The sequence below is a fragment of the Hippopotamus amphibius genome, chromosome 17, assembly GCF_030028045.1.
Source record: "Hippopotamus amphibius kiboko isolate mHipAmp2 chromosome 17, mHipAmp2.hap2, whole genome shotgun sequence".
NCBI classification, from domain to species: Eukaryota; Metazoa; Chordata; class Mammalia; order Artiodactyla; family Hippopotamidae; genus Hippopotamus; species Hippopotamus amphibius.
The window spans coordinates 8,966,030-8,984,946 of NC_080202.1; the positions used below are offsets into that span (position 1 = coordinate 8,966,030).

Below are 18,917 nucleotides of genomic sequence, written 5' to 3' on the forward strand. Positions count from 1 at the left end.
GCCAAAAAAAAAAAAAAAAAAAAGAGGGCGTGGACCATTGCTGAAACCATCTCAGTGGAGTGGTGGGGGCAGAAACTAGGTTTGGGTTGGTGGGGTGTGAAAGGATGAGGAAGTAGAGACAGTAGATTTTTTTCCTGGAAGTTTGGTGTTAAATTGATGGAGAGGTATAGAGGAAGAGTGAAGGAGATAGGGGTTTTATTTTATTTACTTATTTATTTTTAACAGTGAACAGATAGGCCAGATTGCAGGTGGGCAGGAAATGACAGAAAGAGAGGGACAGAAAGAGGAGGAAGCCTTTTGACAAGAATGCCTGGAGCCCTTGTTATCTACAGCACTTAAAAATATTTAAATAGGGATTTCCCTGGTGGTCCAGTGGTTAAGACTCTACACTTCCACTGCAGGGGGTACATGTTTGATCCCTGGTGGGAGAACTGAGATCCCACATGCCACGCTCGGGTGGGGGTGGGGGTGGATTAAATACCCAGAAAATTACATGCGCAAACCCTTCAAACGAACGAGGATATTAATTGCAAATCTCTGTGGCATCTGCTGCTTCTCATTCATGGGGATAGAGAGTATGTACCTGCTGTATGCCTAAGTATTGTTTCAGCCAAAAGTACTTGTCCTTCAGCACCCCCACCCTTTGTCTCCTGACATATTTTTTATTTTACTACAAGCACGGCTCACCCTCCCTGCGAGCTTCCCCTCTCTCACCCTCTAACCTTACAGTTAACCAGGCCACACCTGAGCTCCCTCTGTGCCTTCCAGGCGATGCTTTGGTTGCCGGGGTCACACTGAGTTAGCCTGCTTGCCTGCCCCCAGCCTTGGCCTCACGCTTCTCAAATTCCTTGAGCTCAGGGCTGGACACAGGTAAGTCGTCCTTAATAGTCTAAAGGAAAGTGGGCATCTTTGTATCCTTCACAGCCTCAACTTGATTTAGTTGTTTTTGCCTCTTTTCTCTTTTTGGGTGCCCGATGCCCTGGGAAATAGAATCTTCCACTGCGAAAGGGCCGGAGCGGCGGGGTAGGCAGGGTAGCGGGATGGAAGGAGAGAGGAAACCGCGGTGGGCGGCCTCCCGAAGCGGCCGGCAGAGGGCGCGCCGGCACCGGGATTTGGCAGCGGCTGCGGTCTGGAAAGCGGACACCCGCCTGGCGGGAGACTCCGGGACTGGGGAAGCGCACGCGGGGCCGGGCAGCGCATGGGGGCACGTGTGCTGCCCGGGGGTGTACTGTCCCGGCTAAAAATATGCGTCCTGCCTGGATCGGGGAGACGGCCCTCGGGGTGAAAGACTTCTTGGAGCCGCATCTTTCTGGGAGGGAGATTGCGGCTCCTGGGCCAGATACCTGGGCTCCGCAGAAACCCTGGGCAAGCCTCACATCTGGACTCAGTTTTCTCATCTGTGGAATGGGGACCATTCATCTGCTTAAGAAATATTGAGCGCCTATGTTGCGCCAGGCACTGTTCCGGGGGTCAGGCATAACTTCAGAGTTCTTGCTGTGGAGTTCACAGTCTAGAGTTTCAGAGGGGGCAGGAATAAGCAAGTTCATACTTTCAAAGTTGCCATGAGAAAAGTAAAAGGATGAAGTGGTAGTGAGGAGTGATATGTAAGCTGGTACTTGAAGAAGTCACCCCGAGAGGCATGGAGGCAGAGGAAACTGCCTTGAGTCCGAAGAGCTTGGCCAGTTGGATAAAAGTAAGAAGGTGGAGGGAGAGGCCAGGGAGCTGGAGAGGCCTCACACTGCCGGAGACCAAAGCGCCCGGCACTATGCACCCTGAAATTGATCTTGGGTGGAAAACTTCAGAACAGCGGTGGTTTGTGGGGGAGTCTGGGCCTGCTGGGAAGGGGCTCCGGGAAACCTCCCTGAGCGAGGGAAAAACACCTTGATTCGGCTGTTGAGTACACGGATGAACACGTTTATCAAAACTCACCTAAGAGTTGTGCATTTTGCTGTATGTAAATTATACCTCAAAAACAAACTAAAAAGTGAGAGTCCTCGGCTTGTGAGAGCAATCTTGAGCTGGGAAAGTCTGGCTGGCCCTGCAGGCTAACCCCGCAGGCCAGGCTGTGCGGGGCGTCCTCTAGGGAGAGGGTCGGGCGGGCTGGGAGAAAGCGACCACACCGGCGGTGTGCGGGCAAGAGTGGTCTCGAGCGTGAAGGCGAGCACTGCCGCTCACAGCCGGGGCCGAGGTTGCGGGCTCCGGCCCCCCGCCCGGGTTGTCAGGGGCAACCGTGGAGTTGCGCTCCCCTCCCCGCCCTCCGCGCAGAGGCCAGGTGGCGGTTAGGGCTCCACCAGCCCGTTTGATTTCCCGCGGCCGGTGGAAAGGGGTGGAGGGGGGAGGGGAAAGAGGCCGTCGGCCAATGGGTTGGGCTGCGGCCGGTCACGTGACGGGCACGGGGCGGGGCCCAGGTGTACTTACGAGGCTGCGGGCGGGGGCCTCGGCCTCCGCGCGAAGTCCGGGAGGCGGGGGCGGCGTGCGGGCCCCGGGGTAGCTCCGCTAGGATTGGCTTGTGGCGGGGAGGCGGGGCCTGCGCGCGCCGCGGCTGCTGGTTGCGATTGGCCTCGGCTCAGGGCCCGCTGCCGGCGTGCGGGCGAGGCTCGGGGCTCGAGGACCGAGCCGGGCGGCGGGTTCGCGAGCCAGGGGGAGGGGCAGGGGCGGTGGCGGCGGCGGCGGAGGAGGAGGAGGTGGCGGCGGGGGCTGGTACTGGACCCGGCGGGATGAACGAGGCGGAGGCGGCAGTGGTGGCGACAGCGGCCCCCGCGGCGACGGTGCCCGCGACGGCGGCAGGGGTGGTAGCGGTGGTGGTTCCGGTGCCCGCAGGGGAGCCACAGAAAGCAGGCGGCGGGGCGGGCGGCGGCGGGGTCGGAGCCTCCTCGGGCCCCGCTGCTGGGACCCCCTCGGCGCCGGGCCCCCGCACCCCTGGCAACCCGGCGACGGCAGCCTCGGGGACCCCCGCAGCCCCAGCCCGGAGTCAGGCGGACAAGCCGGTGCTGGGTGAGGGGCGGGGCGCGCGCCAGGGCGGCTCTAAGGGGTGGGGGTCGGCGGGCTGGGGGAGGGGCATCGTGGAGCCCGGCGGGGTCCGGAAAGCCGAAGGCCGGTTTGGCTCGAGGCTCAAAGGACTACCTAGGCTGAGGCCAGCGGACCGAAATGGGTTCCCCTGGTGGGAAATCCTGCAGTGTCTTCTTGGGCGGGAGGGCGTGGTCGGTCTGCTAGGGTCTGGCCACGCCCCCGCGGCGGGAGACTTGGCCTTGTTGACTCGGGTTAGTATTAGGTAAATCTCTGAGCCCGGGAAGCAAGTGCTCTAGTGACTCTTACATTGGGAGGGCTAGAGAGACCCTCAGTTATAACCTGAGGGCGGAACCTCGTGGACCAGGTGAGTACCCGGTTCTAGGTGAAGGGCCTTGACTTGTAGGATGTGAGGAACGTGCCTTAGAATCGGAAGAGTTTTGAAAGCCTGAGCCCCGCGTATGGGCACTTCCATTTACGTAGTGGAATTGGGGTAAGAATGCGTTGAAGCTACTGGGTGAAACCTGGTTGGCGTGAAGTTAAGCTTAATATGTAGTAGGGAGGTAGGTTAAATTTTGGAGTGTCTCCAAACTGAGTCCAGCTCCATCTCTTCCCCATCTTACTGCCCCCACTGCATCCCTGCCTGGCAGCAATCCAAGTCCTGGGCACTGTCAAATGGTTCAACGTGCGGAATGGTTACGGATTCATCAACAGGTATCTGAGGAACCCAGGGAGGGGGTGGAATGGGTGTCTTCCAAACTGACCTGTGGGACTGGACACCTACCCAGACTCATCTCTACCCCTACCAAGGCACATGGTTGCAATGTCCAGCTGACGCTGATTGAAAGTCCTTAACCACAGCACAGATGTGGGCAAGACGAAGCCTCCTCCACATCTTCAAAGGCAGCAGAGGGTTAATGATCTAGGGAGTTGGCAAACCTGGCTCTGACCCTCCCAGCCTGTCTGTGTCACCTTCTGTTTTAGTTTGCTGCTGCCTTTGGGGCAGAATGTACCTGCTCTCTGTGCCTCTGGGCTGGAATCCTCACTCATTTCCTGTTTCGGGCAGCACACACAGCACTGTCATAACTCATCTCCCTTAGAGAGCTGGTAGCTCATTGAATCCCCCACCTGATAGGACTGAGTCTGGTGGGGGTTGGGGAAGGAAGGTGCCAGCCCAGCCTGAGGCTGCTGCTTTCCTTCAGTTCTGCATCTTCCCCCCACCCCACTCCCCGGCCCCCACCCTGGAGGGGCCATAGTGGGTAATTCTGAGCGGAGCCAGGTCTCCCCCAAGAGGGCCTTTCCCCAGCCCAGGCACCCTGCCCAGCCCAGCCCTCCTGGGAGGCCCCAGTTCCCTCTTAGCAGGCTGACCTTTGTGCAGATCCAAGTGCTTTTAAAGCTAGAACACTTGTTCTAGGGAATGGTCCCTTCTCTAATTCCGGGAACTGAGGACTCCTGGGAGGTTCTGAGGGAAGACCTCTCCACTCCACTCCCCTCCCCCACTGGGGTGCTAGGATAAACTGGGGTGCTAGGCAAGGTAGTAACAGATCGACTGTTATCTTCGGTCTCACACTTGATCTCTTGGTGTGTTGAGAGGGGGCCTAACCCTGGGCTTCACCTCCAGGCTGAGAATAAAGTTTTGTGGCTGTTTGGAGCGAGTTCTTGATACATTTTCCCCTCCTCAAACTTGTTCTGCACCTCTACCCCTGTCCCCACTTTCTCCCTCCTTAGCTGTAGAAGGAAGGAGACAGAGTGGAATTTTCCACCCATGATGTGGGTTGGGGAAGAGGGGTTGTTGGCTGGGGACAGTTACACCCAGCACTACCAGGTTCTAAGGTGCCCTGGGGTAGAGGGTGGAGTGCTCCGCAGGTAAAGGCTGGCCCAGCTCCTTCAAGGTGACTTTGCCTCCCCCCACAGCTCTTTCCTTATGAAGCCCAGGTCTTTCACAGAGGTTTTAGGGATATTCTCTTCATACTGGCTTCAGGGAGCCCCACGGGCTCTTGTCTCACTCCCTGGGCCCTGTTTAAGCCTGAGCAGCCATGGAAGGTGGAGAGGATGGGGCCACGGGTCTTAGGAAAGGGCAGCCAGGGAGGCTTCAGTGGAGGTGAGCACCTTACCAAAGTCACCCCCTAACAACCCATCCTGTTCTGCAGGAATGACACCAAGGAGGATGTCTTTGTCCACCAGGTAAGAGCTAGGTTGGCTTTCTGATGGCCTTTGCCATTACCCTTAGCAGCACAGAGCCTGTTTCTCCTGCTTTCACCTCCCACCAGGAAATAGTTCCCCCGTCCATCTGCCTCAGGTGTCTGTATTAACTGCATTGGCCCCACCTGTGTTGGGTTGTCTCTGTATGAAACGTACCTGTTGCCCTCCGGGCATGGCACGCTGACTACCTGCTGGGACCTGTGACCACCCCGGGAATGAATCACAGGCGGTGTCCGAGGGAAAGGACACAGGCTAGCGCTACTTGGGCGCAGTGGTTCTCAAAGTGTGGTCCTGGCACCCGCGGCAACAGCAGCATCACCTGACATCCAAATTCTCAGGCCCACCTCAGACCTAGCAAATCAGTCGGGCTTGGGGGAGGGGCCAGCATCCTGTTTTAACAAGCTCTCCAGGTATTTGCGATGCACGCACAGTTTGAGAACCACTGCTTTGGTGGAAAGCGCTCTCGGTGGGATTGAGGTAAGAAGCGCAGTACGTTTTACCCACTTTACAGCTTAAGACTGTCTCGGCTTTTTGTTTTGCTTTTGAGTTCCTGTGTCTTGCTTCCCTTCTTGAAATCCCTGAGGGGTCAGGGAGGAGGGAGTGTGTCCTGGGGACCGTGGTAACTGCACAGTTGTTCCGAGCCTTCTAGTTTGTGGCTTTTCCCCTGGTAAACTTTGCCTTCTCTGCTCTACCTTCCAGCCCCGGCCCACAAGTGTTCAATAAAACTTTGAAAAGAATGACATTGGGTGGTGGGCCCAGCAGGGGTGCGAAAGACTCCCCGCTGGCTGTCCTCACCTTTCCCCTGGGCTTTCCCTAACCAGACAGCTATTAAAAGAAACAATCCAAGGAAGTTTCTGCGCAGCGTTGGAGATGGGGAGACGGTGGAGTTTGATGTCGTGGAAGGAGAGAAGGTTCGGGGGTCGCGGTGGGATGGAGGGCCCACCAAGCAATGGGAGGGTGGCCTGGAGGTCTCCCCAGGCTCTGGCCCAGCAGCCCAGGCTGTGGGACCAGGACTGTGTCCTCACACAGACCTTGTCATCCTTAACTCTCTGGCTGCTCCAAGGGATGTCCTAAAGAATGTGTCCCTGTCACCAGTCAGCAATATCTGGGTTTCTTTGTAGTTCACTAAGCACTCCCATGCCTGTTCTCCACTGGGGCCTGTGCCCACGTTCTCCTCTCAGAATCAGCCCTCCAGGAGATGGATGCCTTTCGGCAGCCCTCTTTCTCCATCCCCACTCCCACCCCACTTCCAGGCTAAACCTCAAGAGGGTCCAGTGGCAGCTATTTCAAAAGGACCAGTTGCAGATGTGGCTCCTCCTAGAAGGGTCTGAGCGCCTGCCAATGCTCCCTGGGGAGGGTGGAAAGAACTAGAAGTTAGAGGAGCTGGAGGAAAGCTGGAAGGACAGGAAGACAATTATTTGAGCAAGATTGGGAAGGTTGCGCACCGGCGGTGGGAGCAGGTTCTCACCAGTTCCTCCCCACCTCCTCCCCAGGGTGCAGAAGCTGCTAATGTAACTGGGCCTGGGGGGGTGCCCGTGAAGGGCAGCCGCTATGCCCCCAACCGACGTAGGTTCCGCCGATTCATCCCTCGGCCCCGCCCAGCTGCCCCACCACCCATGGTGGCAGAGGCTCCATCGGGCGGGACAGAACCAGGCAGCGAAGGGGAGCGCGCTGAAGACTCCGCGCAGCGGCCCAGACGACGGCGCCCACCACCCTTCTTCTACCGACGGCGCTTCGTGCGAGGCCCTCGGCCCCCCAACCCGCAGCAGCCCATGGAGGTGAGGGGAACTGGGAGCGTGGGAACCAGCTGCCCACATCCTGGGAAAGGAGCGGGAGTTGGTGAGGGCTGGAGCCCAGAGTCCTCAGAAGATGCGGAACGGTGGGCTGGGAAGAGCTGCGGACACCTGGGCAGCTGGCGCCTCCCAGCTCACCCGGGCCTTTGTGTGTTCCCAGGGCACTGACGGGGTTGGACCCAAAGAGACAGCCCCGTTGGAGGGGGACCAACAGCAGGGAGATGAGCGGGTCCCCCCACCCAGATTCCGGCCCAGGTACCGAAGGTAAGACCCTCTCTCCCGGGCTCAGTCTTCCCCTTTACCCACCAGTCTGGGGATGGGAGGGTGGGAGGGGGGAGGGCCTGAAGCCAGTGGCCAGGAGGGCTGGGTGGCTGAGCCATTACTGCTGAGGTGCCCAGGGGTTAGCAGGCGCCTCTGGGGTGGGGTGAGGACGGGGCGGCAGGCCAGCGCACCTCTGCTTGAGGGGTCCTGGGAGGGAAGGATGTGGTCCACCCTGGGCTTCTGTCCCTTCAGGGTCCCCGCTTCTTTCCCCAGGCCTTTCCGCCCCAGGCCACCCCAGCAGCCCACCACAGAAGGTGGGGATGGTGAGACCAAGCCCAGCCAAGGCCCCACGGACGGTTCCCGGCCTGAGCCCCAGCGCCCACGAAACCGTCCCTACTTCCAGCGGAGACGGCAGCAGCCCCCTGGACCCAGGCAGCCCACAGCCCCCGAGGCGAGGACCTTCTACTGTCTGTATGGGGGCGTGGGTGACGGGGTGGGGGCGGGAATGCACGAAGAGGCTGGGGCCACCTCCCCTCTCTCCCCCCACTTCTGTCTTCTTTTCCCTTCTGGCCCTGTCCCCCCCCACCCTATGTCACACAGCCTGATGCCCAAGAGCCAGTACTGCTGGGTCCACCCCTGGTGGGCACCCCCACCCACTGGGAAACCCCATCAGAGGCGACTGAACCCGTGTCAGCGCCGCGGACTCCCTCTCGGCTCCGCGGGGAGCCACGGCACCAGCCCCCACCGGCACCAGTGGGCTTGGGGAGGACTGGGGAGAGAAGAGGCGGGAGCAGGTTGAAGTCGGGGGCTCCAACGAGCAAGAGTGTCCCGGCTGAGCACGCTTTTCTCCCTAGCCCTCAGCCCCCATCAACAGTGGGGACCCCTCAACCACCATGCTGGAGTGATTCCAACTCAGAGGACACCCAGAGCCCCCCTCTGGTGAGTGGCGAGCCCAGGGCAGGTATTGAGAGGTGGGGGTGGGGCTCGGGTGGTGGTAAGTGGCCCGTTGTGATCCTTCCATCTCTTCCTCTCAGGTATCTGCCAGTTTTTCCAACTGACCTGTATCCTACCCAGCACCTCCCTCCCCGCCTTTCCCATAATTCATGACATCAAAACACCAGCGCTTTTCCCCCTTTTCCTTGAGACTCAGGAGGGCCAACGCAACAGCCTTCTGCTTTTTTTTTTCTCTCATTCCCTTACCAAGGGTTAAAGGAAGGAATCCATCCTTGTTCAGAGGCACCAACTCCCTCCCCTAAATCAGGCTGAGAAGGAACCAGCCAGCTCTTACCTCCTCCTGGTTGTTTTGCTTTCCCACCCCAGTTTATTTTTTGTTTCCCCGCTGCCCCCTACCTCAGAAGCCATTTTATGAACTGCCGTGTGCCACCTGAGCCTCCAGTAAAAACCAAAACGGGCTTTCCTGTTGTCTGGGTGTCTGCCTCTTTTCTGTTCGGAGCCCCGCCACTGCTGAGGGGCGAGGAAGAGGGTGTGGGGCGGTGGGCAGGGCCTGCTCGCGGATCCTCCCGCCTTCCCTGGTTTCCAGCAGTGCGGCTCTGCAGAAGTGCCTTCATCCCCGTGAGGTTGACTTTTCCCATCTGTGAAACGGGGCACACGCCTGCCTGGCAGAATGAGTGTTTCCTAAAGTGCCGAGAGCAGCGTCCGGCATCTGCAGCATCCACTTACTGAGCATTTACTACTGTTAACAAAAGCCATGACTACAACGCTTAAGTGGGGGCGTGAGTGAGTGACAGCCTCCAGAGGATTCCGCGGCCCTGAGCTGAGGCAGGATGGGGAGGAGATGGGGGTGGGGGTGGCTGTGGTCCCTGTCTCAGCCCCTCCTGGAGTGCCTCCACACGACAGGACGCTCATCTCATACAGTAACTTTTTATACGGATCTATATATACACATTTAATACAACAGACCTTCGGTTTCTTCTCCCTGCCCCTTCTTTTTCAAACATATACAAAAATATCTGAAGGCTCCTCCCAGCCCAGTGTTCACAGGCAGCCTTTCAAATCCCTCTTTTCCTTAGTTGGTCAAAAGCCTGTGGGTACAGCACCCTCCCAAGATGGGAGAGGAGGAAAGAGCTGGGGAGCCTTGGGGAGCAGCTGGGGTGGGGCCCGGAACCCTGAGCCTAGAGGGGAGCCTGCTGTCCCTTCCTCTCACCACATGTGGACGCGTGTTCCCTCTTGCCCCGGAAGGTTGAGTGAGAGGACTGAGCCTGCAGTGACAGAGGTTAGGTCTTGGAGGGGGGGGCGGTGAATCCTTTGCCCAGGAGGGGACAAGAGAGCATCCCCCCTCCCCCCAGAGTCTGTGGCAAGAATTCAGAGAAAGTGCCAGAGTGGGAGGAGTCCAAGGTGGCAGGAACTGGATTTCTCTTCTCCAGTCCTCCTCTTGACTTCAGCTCAGCCCCACCGGAAAGTCAGTCCTAGAGCCTCTCCTCCCTATAATCCCCCATGCTAGTCCGGACGGAAGTATTCTAGAGCTGAGGTGGGGTGGGGGTGGGCTACCAAGGAAGGAGGGGATGAGAAGGGAGAATGGCCCACCCCACGGCCACAGCCTAACCACAACATAAATAATCCAAGAGTCACACGAGGGGGATGAGGGGGTGCCCAAACCCCCCTTCCCTCCAGCTTCCCACTTCCACCAGGCTGCAGGGGGGTTTTCCACCCTGGAAGTGATGGGGAAGAGAGGGTTAAAGTGCTGCAGAGGAAAAGAAGGGATCTCTGGGCAGCTTGAGGGAACTGGCTCTCCTGCCCCTGACTAGCCCCTCAGTCATTCTCATCTGGCCCTAAGTACTCAAGTTCTGTGCTGGGTTTCACCTCCTGCTCTAAAAGAGAGGGTGTCCGGTGGAAGGCGGCTGAGATCTGCTCAAACGTCCGGCCACGGGTTTCAGGCACTTTTAAGAAGGTGAAGATGAAGAAGCCAAGCAGGAGGACCGCGAATAGAAGGAAGACGTAAGGACCCATAGCATCCTGGGACAGGTGGAGAAAGAGGTGTTGACAGAGGGGAGGAAATGGGTGGCCTCGGGCAAGCCAGGGACTAAAGGCCTTCACTGGGAGCTGGGATACTGCACACAGCAGGTGGCTTCTTCGCCGGTCAATGGAAATTACCAGAACTTAGTGAAAAAAGAATTCTTTGAATCCCAACTCTCCTGAGTTACTGCACTCAGAGTGGATTCCTGGCCATATGAAGTTTGAAATTTTACTCCTGGTCTAAGTAAGTTATGCCACTAGTTTGTTTTGAAGACACCTCTGTTGTTATCCAATCTAGGTCAGCTCCCTTCTTTGCTTTGATTCTGGTGGAGCAGATGGTCTTCAGGACCCACGTGGTCCACTAAAGTGATCCCTAGACCACTGCTCTACGGACAGGGGAGAGGGGGAAATGCTGACTGGAGAGCAACTGGGCTAGTCGTGAGTGTGAGGTGCCCTCCTCTGGCTGACCGTGAGGGAGATGGGGATGGCAGGGGGGTGGGGGGGGACCTACCGTGACGTACTGGAAACCCATGCCAATGATGAAGTTGCACGTCCAGTTGGAGAAACCAGCCACGGCCATGGCTGCTGGGCGGGGTCCCTGGCCGAAGAGCTCGGCCACGATGAACCAAGGGATGGGGCCAGGGCCAATCTCAAAGAAGGCCACAAAGCCGAAGATGGCCACGATGGAGACATAGCTCATGGCTGGAACCCGCTCCTGGGGGCCAGGCAGGGAGGGTGGAACATTCAGGTCAGGTCTTTCCGGATCTTCCTTTGTCCTCAACCTAGCAAACTGGCATCTACCCCTCCCAGCTGCTCGTGGGGGGCCTGCCACTCTTGGTTAGAACAGGCCCTTGAGCACTTGACATTCAGCTGGCTGCCCTGTGCTGATTCAGGGCAGAGGGAAGGTGTGGTCTCTCAGCTCTTATGACTGTCGATTCCCCCTTGGTTCAAGAGCTGGGTCCTTAGGAACTATTTTTCCTGAGGCTTGACAGGAGCTCTCCTCCCTGGCTGCCAGGACTGTGCTACAGATTCCTTCCAAAGGAGGAGGAAGTGCAGCCTGGGTACCTTGGTAAGCACGGTCCCAGCCTGAGGCCTGGCCCCAGGGTCAAAAGCATGTATGTTGAGGAATGGCCCCGGCTGCCCACAGAGCCCCTTGGGACAGTTTCCCTGGGTTGGGCCGCTGGTCCTCTTCCCTTTCCCCAGGCCTCACCAGCAGAAGCAGAGCCACGGTCATCAAGATGGCACAGCCACACATGCCTGCCAAGCCCAGGAGATGGAGGGTCCGGCGCCCAGCCCGTTCCACCAAGAACACCTGCAGGAAGAGTCAGGGCTTGCAAGGGGCCTTTAAGGTTCGGGAAGTGGGAGAGGTTCAGTGGGTGGGGTCAACCAAGAGCTGGACTTCCAGGACACCCAGGGATGTGAAACCAATGGTGGGGGCCCTTCCAGAGGCCAGCAGTTACCGAGACCAAGGTGAAGACCGTGTTGACCACACCGGCTCCGATAGTGGCGTAGGCTGGTTGTCCTACCCCTGCCGTCTCGAAGATGCTGGTTGAATAATAGAAAACCTAGAGGTGGGCAAGAAGAAAAGGGATGGCAGGGATGTGTCCCTTCCTCCCTTGCAGCCACACCAAGCTGGACTGACCCTGAATTTTAACAGGGGGGCTTGCTCCCTTCTTCCTCCCTCTCGGGCTGCTCCCTAACCCTTCCCCTTCCTGGGGGCTGCTGCATACGTACTGCATTGATGCCCGACAGCTGTTGGCTCAGCTGCAGCACAACTGCAATGACGAGGGGCTGCCGGTGGGTGTGGCTGCCCAGGAGCTGGAGCAGGGACAGTGGCCGCTCACGCTCCAGCTTCCGCTTCTCCTCCTTCAGCTCGGCCAGCGCTTCAGACACGTCAGCCCAGCCTGTCAGGCGCTTCAAGCCTGGAGGTGAGGAGGGTCAGGCCTGAGAGGGCAGGGAGGGGGCCTGGGAGGAGGACAGGTGCCAGCAAGACAGTACGGAAGCTCACTCTTTCTGGCGGGCCCCTCCAGGTTCCGGATGATGTAGAGGTAGCGGGGGCTTTCTGGGCAGAAGGGCAGCAGGACCAGCTGCAGGAGGGCAGGCACCACTGTGATGCCCAGGAGTAGCGGCCAAAGGTTGGCAGTGCCCAGCATGGACTCCAAGCCCAGCACCTGTGGGAGAAGGGTGGGAGGGAGGGCAGGACCTTCAGCCCGTCCCCAGAGCCCCACCTCAATCCCCTGCCCAGCCTCCCATGAGGCCAGGTCCAGTCACCTGGGCGACCAGGATGCCAATGACAATGGCCAGTTGGTTGAGTGTCCCCAAGGCACCCCGCAGGTGAGTCGGGGCGATCTCCCCCACGTACATGGGCACCAGCCCCGACGTCAGCCCTGGGCAGAGAGAAGGAGAGAGCCTCTGAGGGCAGCTGCCCACTCTGACCCCCAAGCCCAGGGACAGTGAAGGAGAGCAAGGCACTGGGCGGGGCCACAGTGCCCGCGGGTACCTGAGTAGGCGCCAATGAGGAACCGTCCAAGAATGAGCATCTCGTAGGAGGCAGCTGCCTTGGCCAGGCCCATGAGGGCGCCCCCCAGCACTGCCAGGGCGTTGTTGAACAGCATTGCCCTCTTCCTGGCAGGCAAAGAGTGGGGCTGTGAGAGTCAGGGCACAGGTGCTCTGGCTCCCTTCCTGTCCCTCCACCCTTGCCCTCCAGCCCCATACCTTCCCAGCCACTGAGAGACGATGCCAATCAGGAAGGAGGAGATCATGCCTCCCACAGAGAAGATGGCCACAGAGAGAGCCCACAGGGTGGTGAGGGTGCCCGGTGGGATAGAGCCGGGTCCCTCAGGCCCCTGCCTCCCCAGCCACGTCTCATTGTAGCTCTGTTCAATCACCTGGGGGGATAGCACAGCAGTGAGTCCCTGCAGACTCCTCCCTCTCTGCTCACCCGCGACACCCCCTGCCTTGCCTGGGCACCCCACTCTGCTGGCTATAGCCCCTCACCTTCTGGGGGGCATTGATGACCCCAATGTTGTAGCCAAACTGCAGGGAGCCGAGCACAGCAGAGAATACGGCAAGAACCAGGGTCCCAGTGACTCGCTGCTGAGGGGGCTCCCCATCCTGGGCAGGCGGAAGCAGAGAGGAGGCATGTCACATGGAATCGTGGCATCTTTCCTTCCGCCAGGGGCCCAAGCCCAGCAGGAGCCTTGAGATGCTGGGTTCCATCCAGCATGTTGGGTGAGGGAAAGTGGGCCATATTAGGAATCACTTGAAGATCTCAGTGTAAACAAGAGCAAGAAGAACCGGACAGTACCAAGGCATGAAAGAGAAGCTGATGTCTGAGTCCAGCAGGCAGAGAAATGTTTGAGGACATGGGTCTCACAATGCCTCTGACCTTGGGACAGGCTTGGCCTTAAAAGGCCTGAGTTCAGATGTGTGTGACCTTGGGTAAGTCACTTCCTCACTCTGAACTGGGGAGATAGGATTGATGTTGCCTGATTTGCCTACCTGTCAGTGAAAGTGTGAAAATCAAAATCAAATGTTAATAGTGCCCCCAACAGTGCTGGTTTTATAAAGTGACAAGTGCATTATCGCCCTCAGCTTCTGTCCTCCCACTTCCATCTGGGGGTTCTCTCCTCCCATTCCTGGAAGCCCCCAACGGGCTCAAGAAGGGCACTTCCAAAAAGGACATCGCGGTCATTCCTCCTGGCCTATGGCCTTCTCTGTCTCCGCCCCAGCCTCCCTTCCCCCTCTAAGCTGCGACAAAGGGCAGGGGGCCATGCTGGCTTTTGCCTGGGAGAGCCTTGCCCAGGGGATGGGGGCGGGAAGGTGGTGTGAGGGGCGGTAGCCGTGGCGGCTGATCGCTGGCGGCACAGACTGTCTCCAAATGGAAACCTGAGCTGGGGGAGGGAGGGCTGACACTCCCCTCTACCTCTCCACCAACCGCGGGGCCGAGGGAAAGTTCAGCGTCCTGGAGGACTGCCAAGGGTGGGGGGGGGGGGGGGGGGGGCGGTGGCTACGGAGAGCCTCCGGTCCTCGAAAAACTGCGGGCAAGCCGGGACAGACGGACAGCTCCTGGAGGGCAAGACCCGCCAGGATCTGCTTTCTTGAGGGCAGGGTGTCCACGATCCCAGCGCAACGCGCCGTCAACTGGAGAAGGGGACGAACCGTGGACTCGCAGAATCAGGGATTCGGGGGCAAGCCCCCGAATGGTCCCCCAGACCCACTCTGCCTCTTAGAGGGACTGGAATCCGACAGTCACGGGTTGTCCAGCTCTGGTATAAATAGCCAGTCCCCTCACCCCCCACCCCTGCGCCTGCGCAAGGACCGCCCCTTAGCTGACCCCAACCACGACCCCAGCCCGAGAAAAGCCGGACCCGTGTCCCCGTCCCGTCCCCTTATGCTAAACCCTACTTCGGAGCCGATCTGTTGGAAGCCCGACGGCATCTTGTCTTAGGAACTGGAGACGCAGGAGCTGCGGTAGATGAGAGGGAGGCGACTGGGGGTCTGCGGCCCCAGCCTGGCGGGTAGAGGGCGCGAGAGCGATGGGGGTCCCGGAGCGTTGTGCGGAGGGCAAGCCTGGCGTGATCCACAGCCACAAGCCGAGGAGCCAGAGACCAGCTCCCGAGGATCTGGCGGAGCCTGGCTGGTGGGAAAAGACCCGAAGAGCAGCCCCCGCAGCCCCCAGGGCCACGCCTTTCACGGCACCCATTGGCCGGGAGCCCGCCAGAAGGCCACGCCCCTCCCTGAGCCTGGCGCTGAGAACTTGGCCCCTGCTGTAGGGTTGGCCAGCGGGACCACGCCCCGCAGCGTGCCCGGCGAGACACGCCCCTCGGGTTCCCGCCAGCATCCGTCCGGGAAGTTTTGAGAAAAGGGACGTGAGAGCCCTGGCGGCTCTGTTCCCTTTAGCGTGAAGACTCCGCCCACCGGCCAAGGTTCGGGGCTGAAGAAGATACTTCAGAACCCAGCGCGGCGGCTTGGGACGGCGGGGTCCGAGAGGAGGGGATGGGCCAGGTACACTAGCCCGGGAGAGAACTCGGGTGGCCCGAGACTGAGCGCGAGCCGGCGCGTGGGGTGGGTGCGGAGCAATGGCCTGGAGTAACCCACAGCGGTTATTTTTAGCTCCCACGTTGGGAGACGCCAAATGTCAGGTCCCGGGTGTCCCGGCCTGGCCCCGGGCGGGGGAGGGCAGGGAGACGGAGCCTTAAAGGATCCGCGACACGCTTCCCACGCGAAGATGACCCGGGGCATAGGAAATTCCGTTCCTAGCGGGTCAGGTGTCTGGCCTTGGTGGTCCTCTTTCCATGCATCCCTGCTGCGGGCACTGTCTGGCCCTGCCCCTACACCCGTTCCCCACGTTGGTTCCTGGAGGCGGCCCGAGGGACAGGTGGTCACACCAACCACGTCACCAGTCCTGAGGTCTCTGAGCCGTCAAGAATGTGCTGGCCGCGTGGACGACTTGGACAAGCTCTCTTAGAGGTCGCTCCGGGTTTGCATCCCCAGCGAAGTCCTGCCCAGTGAGGAGGGCGCGACCTAGAGTTGGCGAGCGCCCAGGGCAGCGGAACACCCGGAGCACGGAGAGCGCGCGCCTGGGAAAACGGGCCGCAGAAGCGCGGGGCTCTAGTGCCACCTGGAGGGAGAACGCGGATCCGCAGCGGATCGGGCCCGGGTGGTCTCCGGCCCAATGTCCCTGTCATTCGGCTTCTCTAAGGCTTCCATTACTTCCAGCCCAGGCCTCTTTCTGGAGCTCCGGATCCGACTGTTCAGTTTCTGCCTAGGTGGGCTGCTCACATGATTAGCATGTCCAAACCTGCTCCGTCTGCTAACTTCCTCATTCCAGAGAATGGTCCTATTAGGCACCCTTGTCACTCCTATCAGAAGGAGGAAGTCATGCTTGATTCCTCCTTTCCTGCACCTCCCTTTATCCAGTAAGCTACCAACACTGGTGTTTTGGCCTCCTAAATTCTCATATTCATCTGATTTTCTCTACCTGTACGGTTGCCGCTTTGGTCCAGACCACCATCACCCTGACTGGTCTTCCTGCTCCTCTTCTTCCCCTGCAGGGAGGGCAGAGTACAATACAAAACAGTTCAACCTCTCACTCTCCTCCCAAAAGTCTTTGTTGCCCACTGTCAAGTTCAAATCCCTTTTCAGAGCGAACAAAACCTCCTGCCTTTCTTCTCCTATCTCTGCCTCACATTCTATCCTTTCCTCTCCCCTCAAGTTTTAGTCAATTCCTAACTACTTCTTGCACTCAGAACACCCTGTGCTGTTTCACTCCTTGGTACCTTTGCCATACTAATCCCTCAGTCTGGAATACCAGAGGACTCCTATTCATCCTCCAAAATAAAAATGCAAAAAAAAAAAAAAAAAAAAGGGCACACCCTCTCTGTGATACCTTCCTTGGCTTTCCTCCAGAAATCCATGTGTCCACAATATAGTATATTGTCGTAATTTCTTCTCTGCACCTTAAACTTGAGGACATATGATCATCAGTTTACCTCTGTATCCCCAGCACCCAGCCTAGGGGTGGGCACTCAGTAAATGTTTGTTGAATGAATGAAGTGAGGGTCTGTTCCTAATGGCCAAGAATGCAGATTCGGGAGCAGTCACAGTGGGGAGAACCCTCTGGTGAACGGTTCCACATATCTGACTAAGCAGATGTAGATGAAGAACTAAGGTCTGCTGGTTGAGGAGAACCACTCATTTATGAGCAGAAAGGAGCGGAAGCGATTGATGGAAGCAGAGAGGACCAATCCGGAAGGTAAAAGGAAAACCAGGGATGCTGGGATACCATAAAAGGAGGAGGGCAGGGAGAGAGGAAAAGGTGAGAAAGGTACCAAGAGGAAAAAAGAGAGTTGGAGGGAGGCACAGGCTGGGGGCAGATGGTAAGTCAGTGTGGCGGGTAGAGCGCAGGGCCAGGGTCTGTCCTGGCACTCAGGCATGGCACGTTCCTGATTTCATTCAGATGCTCTGTTCTGGTGCTTCTGGGAGTTTAAACCCCAGGGAAAGTGGAATCAAGGAAAACAAGTCAGATCTAGATATAGGAGACAGAGTAAAGAATATGGAGAAAGAGATGGGGGAGTAGAAGAGACAACAGGAATAAGGAGAGAGAGTTCGGAGGGTGGAGGAAAACTGGCTTGGAAGGTGGGAGAAAGGGGTCAATTGAGAGAGGATGGGAAAGGAAGGTGAGAGACACAGGACACAAGAGGGCACTTTGCATTGGAGCCTGTATGTGTTGATCTTGCCTAGAAATTCATTCTTGCCCCTGTTTGATCTCAGAACCAGTCGTAGCCCTTCCTAAGCTCTGCCCTATGTCATGGGGAGCTGATGCCTGTGAGCTTTTGTTTTCAAGCTCCTGTGTTCACTACCTTCTGACTGGGTGCAGCCCACGGTGGGTAAGAGATTGGAGGGCAGGAGAAAACCAGGATATTTCTTCCCTCTCTTTGCCTCTAGCGCCTACTCGACAGGCCACTTTGCTTCCACATTCTGAAGGGAAACCTTGGACCCCTGAGCTCCAGCAATGCCATCTTCTCCCTTTGTCCCATCACTGTTTTTGTCTATATATGAGGGTCTCAGATACAGAGGATTGAATTAATGACACAGTTTTTGGTACATTAGTCTCACTGATCTGTCTTATCTTGTTTTTATTTTAAAAATTATTCTTTTATTTCCATACCCGTTTCTCATTTGTCCTCCCTCAAAAGGTAACTACTCCAATGAATTTAATGCTCACTTGCAAAATATGAATTGTTTTTTGTGCACAGATTTTTAATTTATGTAAATAGCATCTGGTTATATATTTCAATCTGATCTTACTTGTTTTCAGTAAGCACTACGTTTTGAAAACCTATTCAGGGAATTCCCTGGCGATCCAGTAGTTAGGACTCTGTGCTTCCATTGCAGTAGGTGTGGGTTCTGTCCCTGGTCAGGGAACTAAGATCTCTGCAAGCCAAGAAAAACCACAACCCATTCCTGTTATATGATTATCAAAGTTATTGTTGTATAATTAATTTATTGCATTATTTATTTATTTTATTGCACGATTTATCATTACGTAATACTCCACAACGTCAGTCATCCCATTGGTAGGCACCCATGTCACCTCCACTTTCCAACCACAACAAATAATGTGGCAATGAACATTTTCATACAAGGCTCGTTTACGGGAGCTATATCTCTGCCTCCACCTATGTCTTTGTCTTTATTTATATCTATCTCCACGAGCAGAATTGCTGAGTCATAGGGTATACTTATACCAAATTTGACTAAGACAGTTCTGCTACCACCACATCCTCCCAGACAGCATCCACCCAGAGGCAGCATAGTTAAGAGTATGGACTCTGGGTTCAGACTGCCAGACTTTGAGTCCCAGCTCTGATACTAACTCACTTTGTGCCCTTGGGAAAGTTACCTAAGCTCTTTGTGCCTTATTTACCTCATCTGTAAAATGAGAAGGGAGATAATAATAGTATCTCTACATCTTAGGGTTTTAATGAAGGTGAATAATGTAATACTCATATAGTGCTTAAAATAGAATGGAGTACTGCAGTTTATTGTTTTTGTTTTCTAAAAGCTCTGTTGAGATATAATTGACAAACAATAAACTACACATATGTAAGATGTTCAATTTGGTAAGTCAAAAGAATTTTTTATTGATGTGTAATTGATATGTAACATTAATTTCAG

General features: G+C 57.0%; 2 protein-coding genes across 2 annotated transcripts; one reads left to right on the forward strand and one right to left on the reverse strand.

The window, feature by feature from the left end:
- The first annotated feature begins 2,689 nt into the window (after positions 1-2,689).
- Positions 2,690-8,685, forward strand: YBX2 (Y-box binding protein 2). Its single transcript, XM_057713741.1, has 9 exons — positions 2,690-2,994; positions 3,657-3,720; positions 5,157-5,190; positions 6,030-6,119; positions 6,702-6,986; positions 7,162-7,265; positions 7,536-7,713; positions 8,117-8,201; positions 8,297-8,685. Exons 1-8 carry the CDS (start codon positions 2,718-2,720, stop codon positions 8,165-8,167), a joined length of 1,083 nt encoding a protein of 360 aa, XP_057569724.1. The 5' UTR covers positions 2,690-2,717; the 3' UTR covers positions 8,168-8,201; positions 8,297-8,685.
- Positions 8,686-9,153: 468 nt separating this feature from the next.
- SLC2A4 (solute carrier family 2 member 4) lies at positions 9,154-14,865 on the reverse strand. Its single transcript, XM_057716504.1, has 11 exons — positions 14,643-14,865; positions 13,233-13,349; positions 12,951-13,123; positions 12,736-12,860; positions 12,507-12,622; positions 12,244-12,406; positions 11,970-12,157; positions 11,696-11,800; positions 11,446-11,547; positions 10,747-10,950; positions 9,154-10,235 (listed from the first exon to the last, which is right to left on the reverse strand). The coding sequence occupies exons 1-11, from the start codon at positions 14,673-14,675 to the stop codon at positions 10,032-10,034; spliced, it is 1,530 nt and encodes a 509-aa protein (XP_057572487.1). The 5' UTR covers positions 14,676-14,865; the 3' UTR covers positions 9,154-10,031.
- Positions 14,866-18,917: the final 4,052 nt, after the last annotated feature.

Coding starts and splice junctions, on each gene's coding strand:
- SLC2A4 (XM_057716504.1), bottom strand. CDS start 14,675: ATGCCGTCGGGCTTCCAACAGATCGGCTCCGAA. Junction 13,350..14,642: donor TCCAACAGATCGGCTCCGAA/GTAGGGTTTAGC, acceptor CCGCCTGCCCAG/GATGGGGAGCCCCCTCAGCA. Junction 11,801..11,969: donor AGCTGTCGGGCATCAATGCA/GTACGTATGCAG, acceptor GCCCACCTCTAG/GTTTTCTATTATTCAACCAG.
- YBX2 (XM_057713741.1), top strand. CDS start 2,718: ATGAACGAGGCGGAGGCGGCAGTGGTGGCGACAGCGGCCCCCGCGGCG. Junction 5,191..6,029: donor AGGATGTCTTTGTCCACCAG/GTAAGAGCTAGG, acceptor TTCCCTAACCAG/ACAGCTATTAAAAGAAACAA. Junction 7,266..7,535: donor TTCCGGCCCAGGTACCGAAG/GTAAGACCCTCT, acceptor TTCTTTCCCCAG/GCCTTTCCGCCCCAGGCCAC.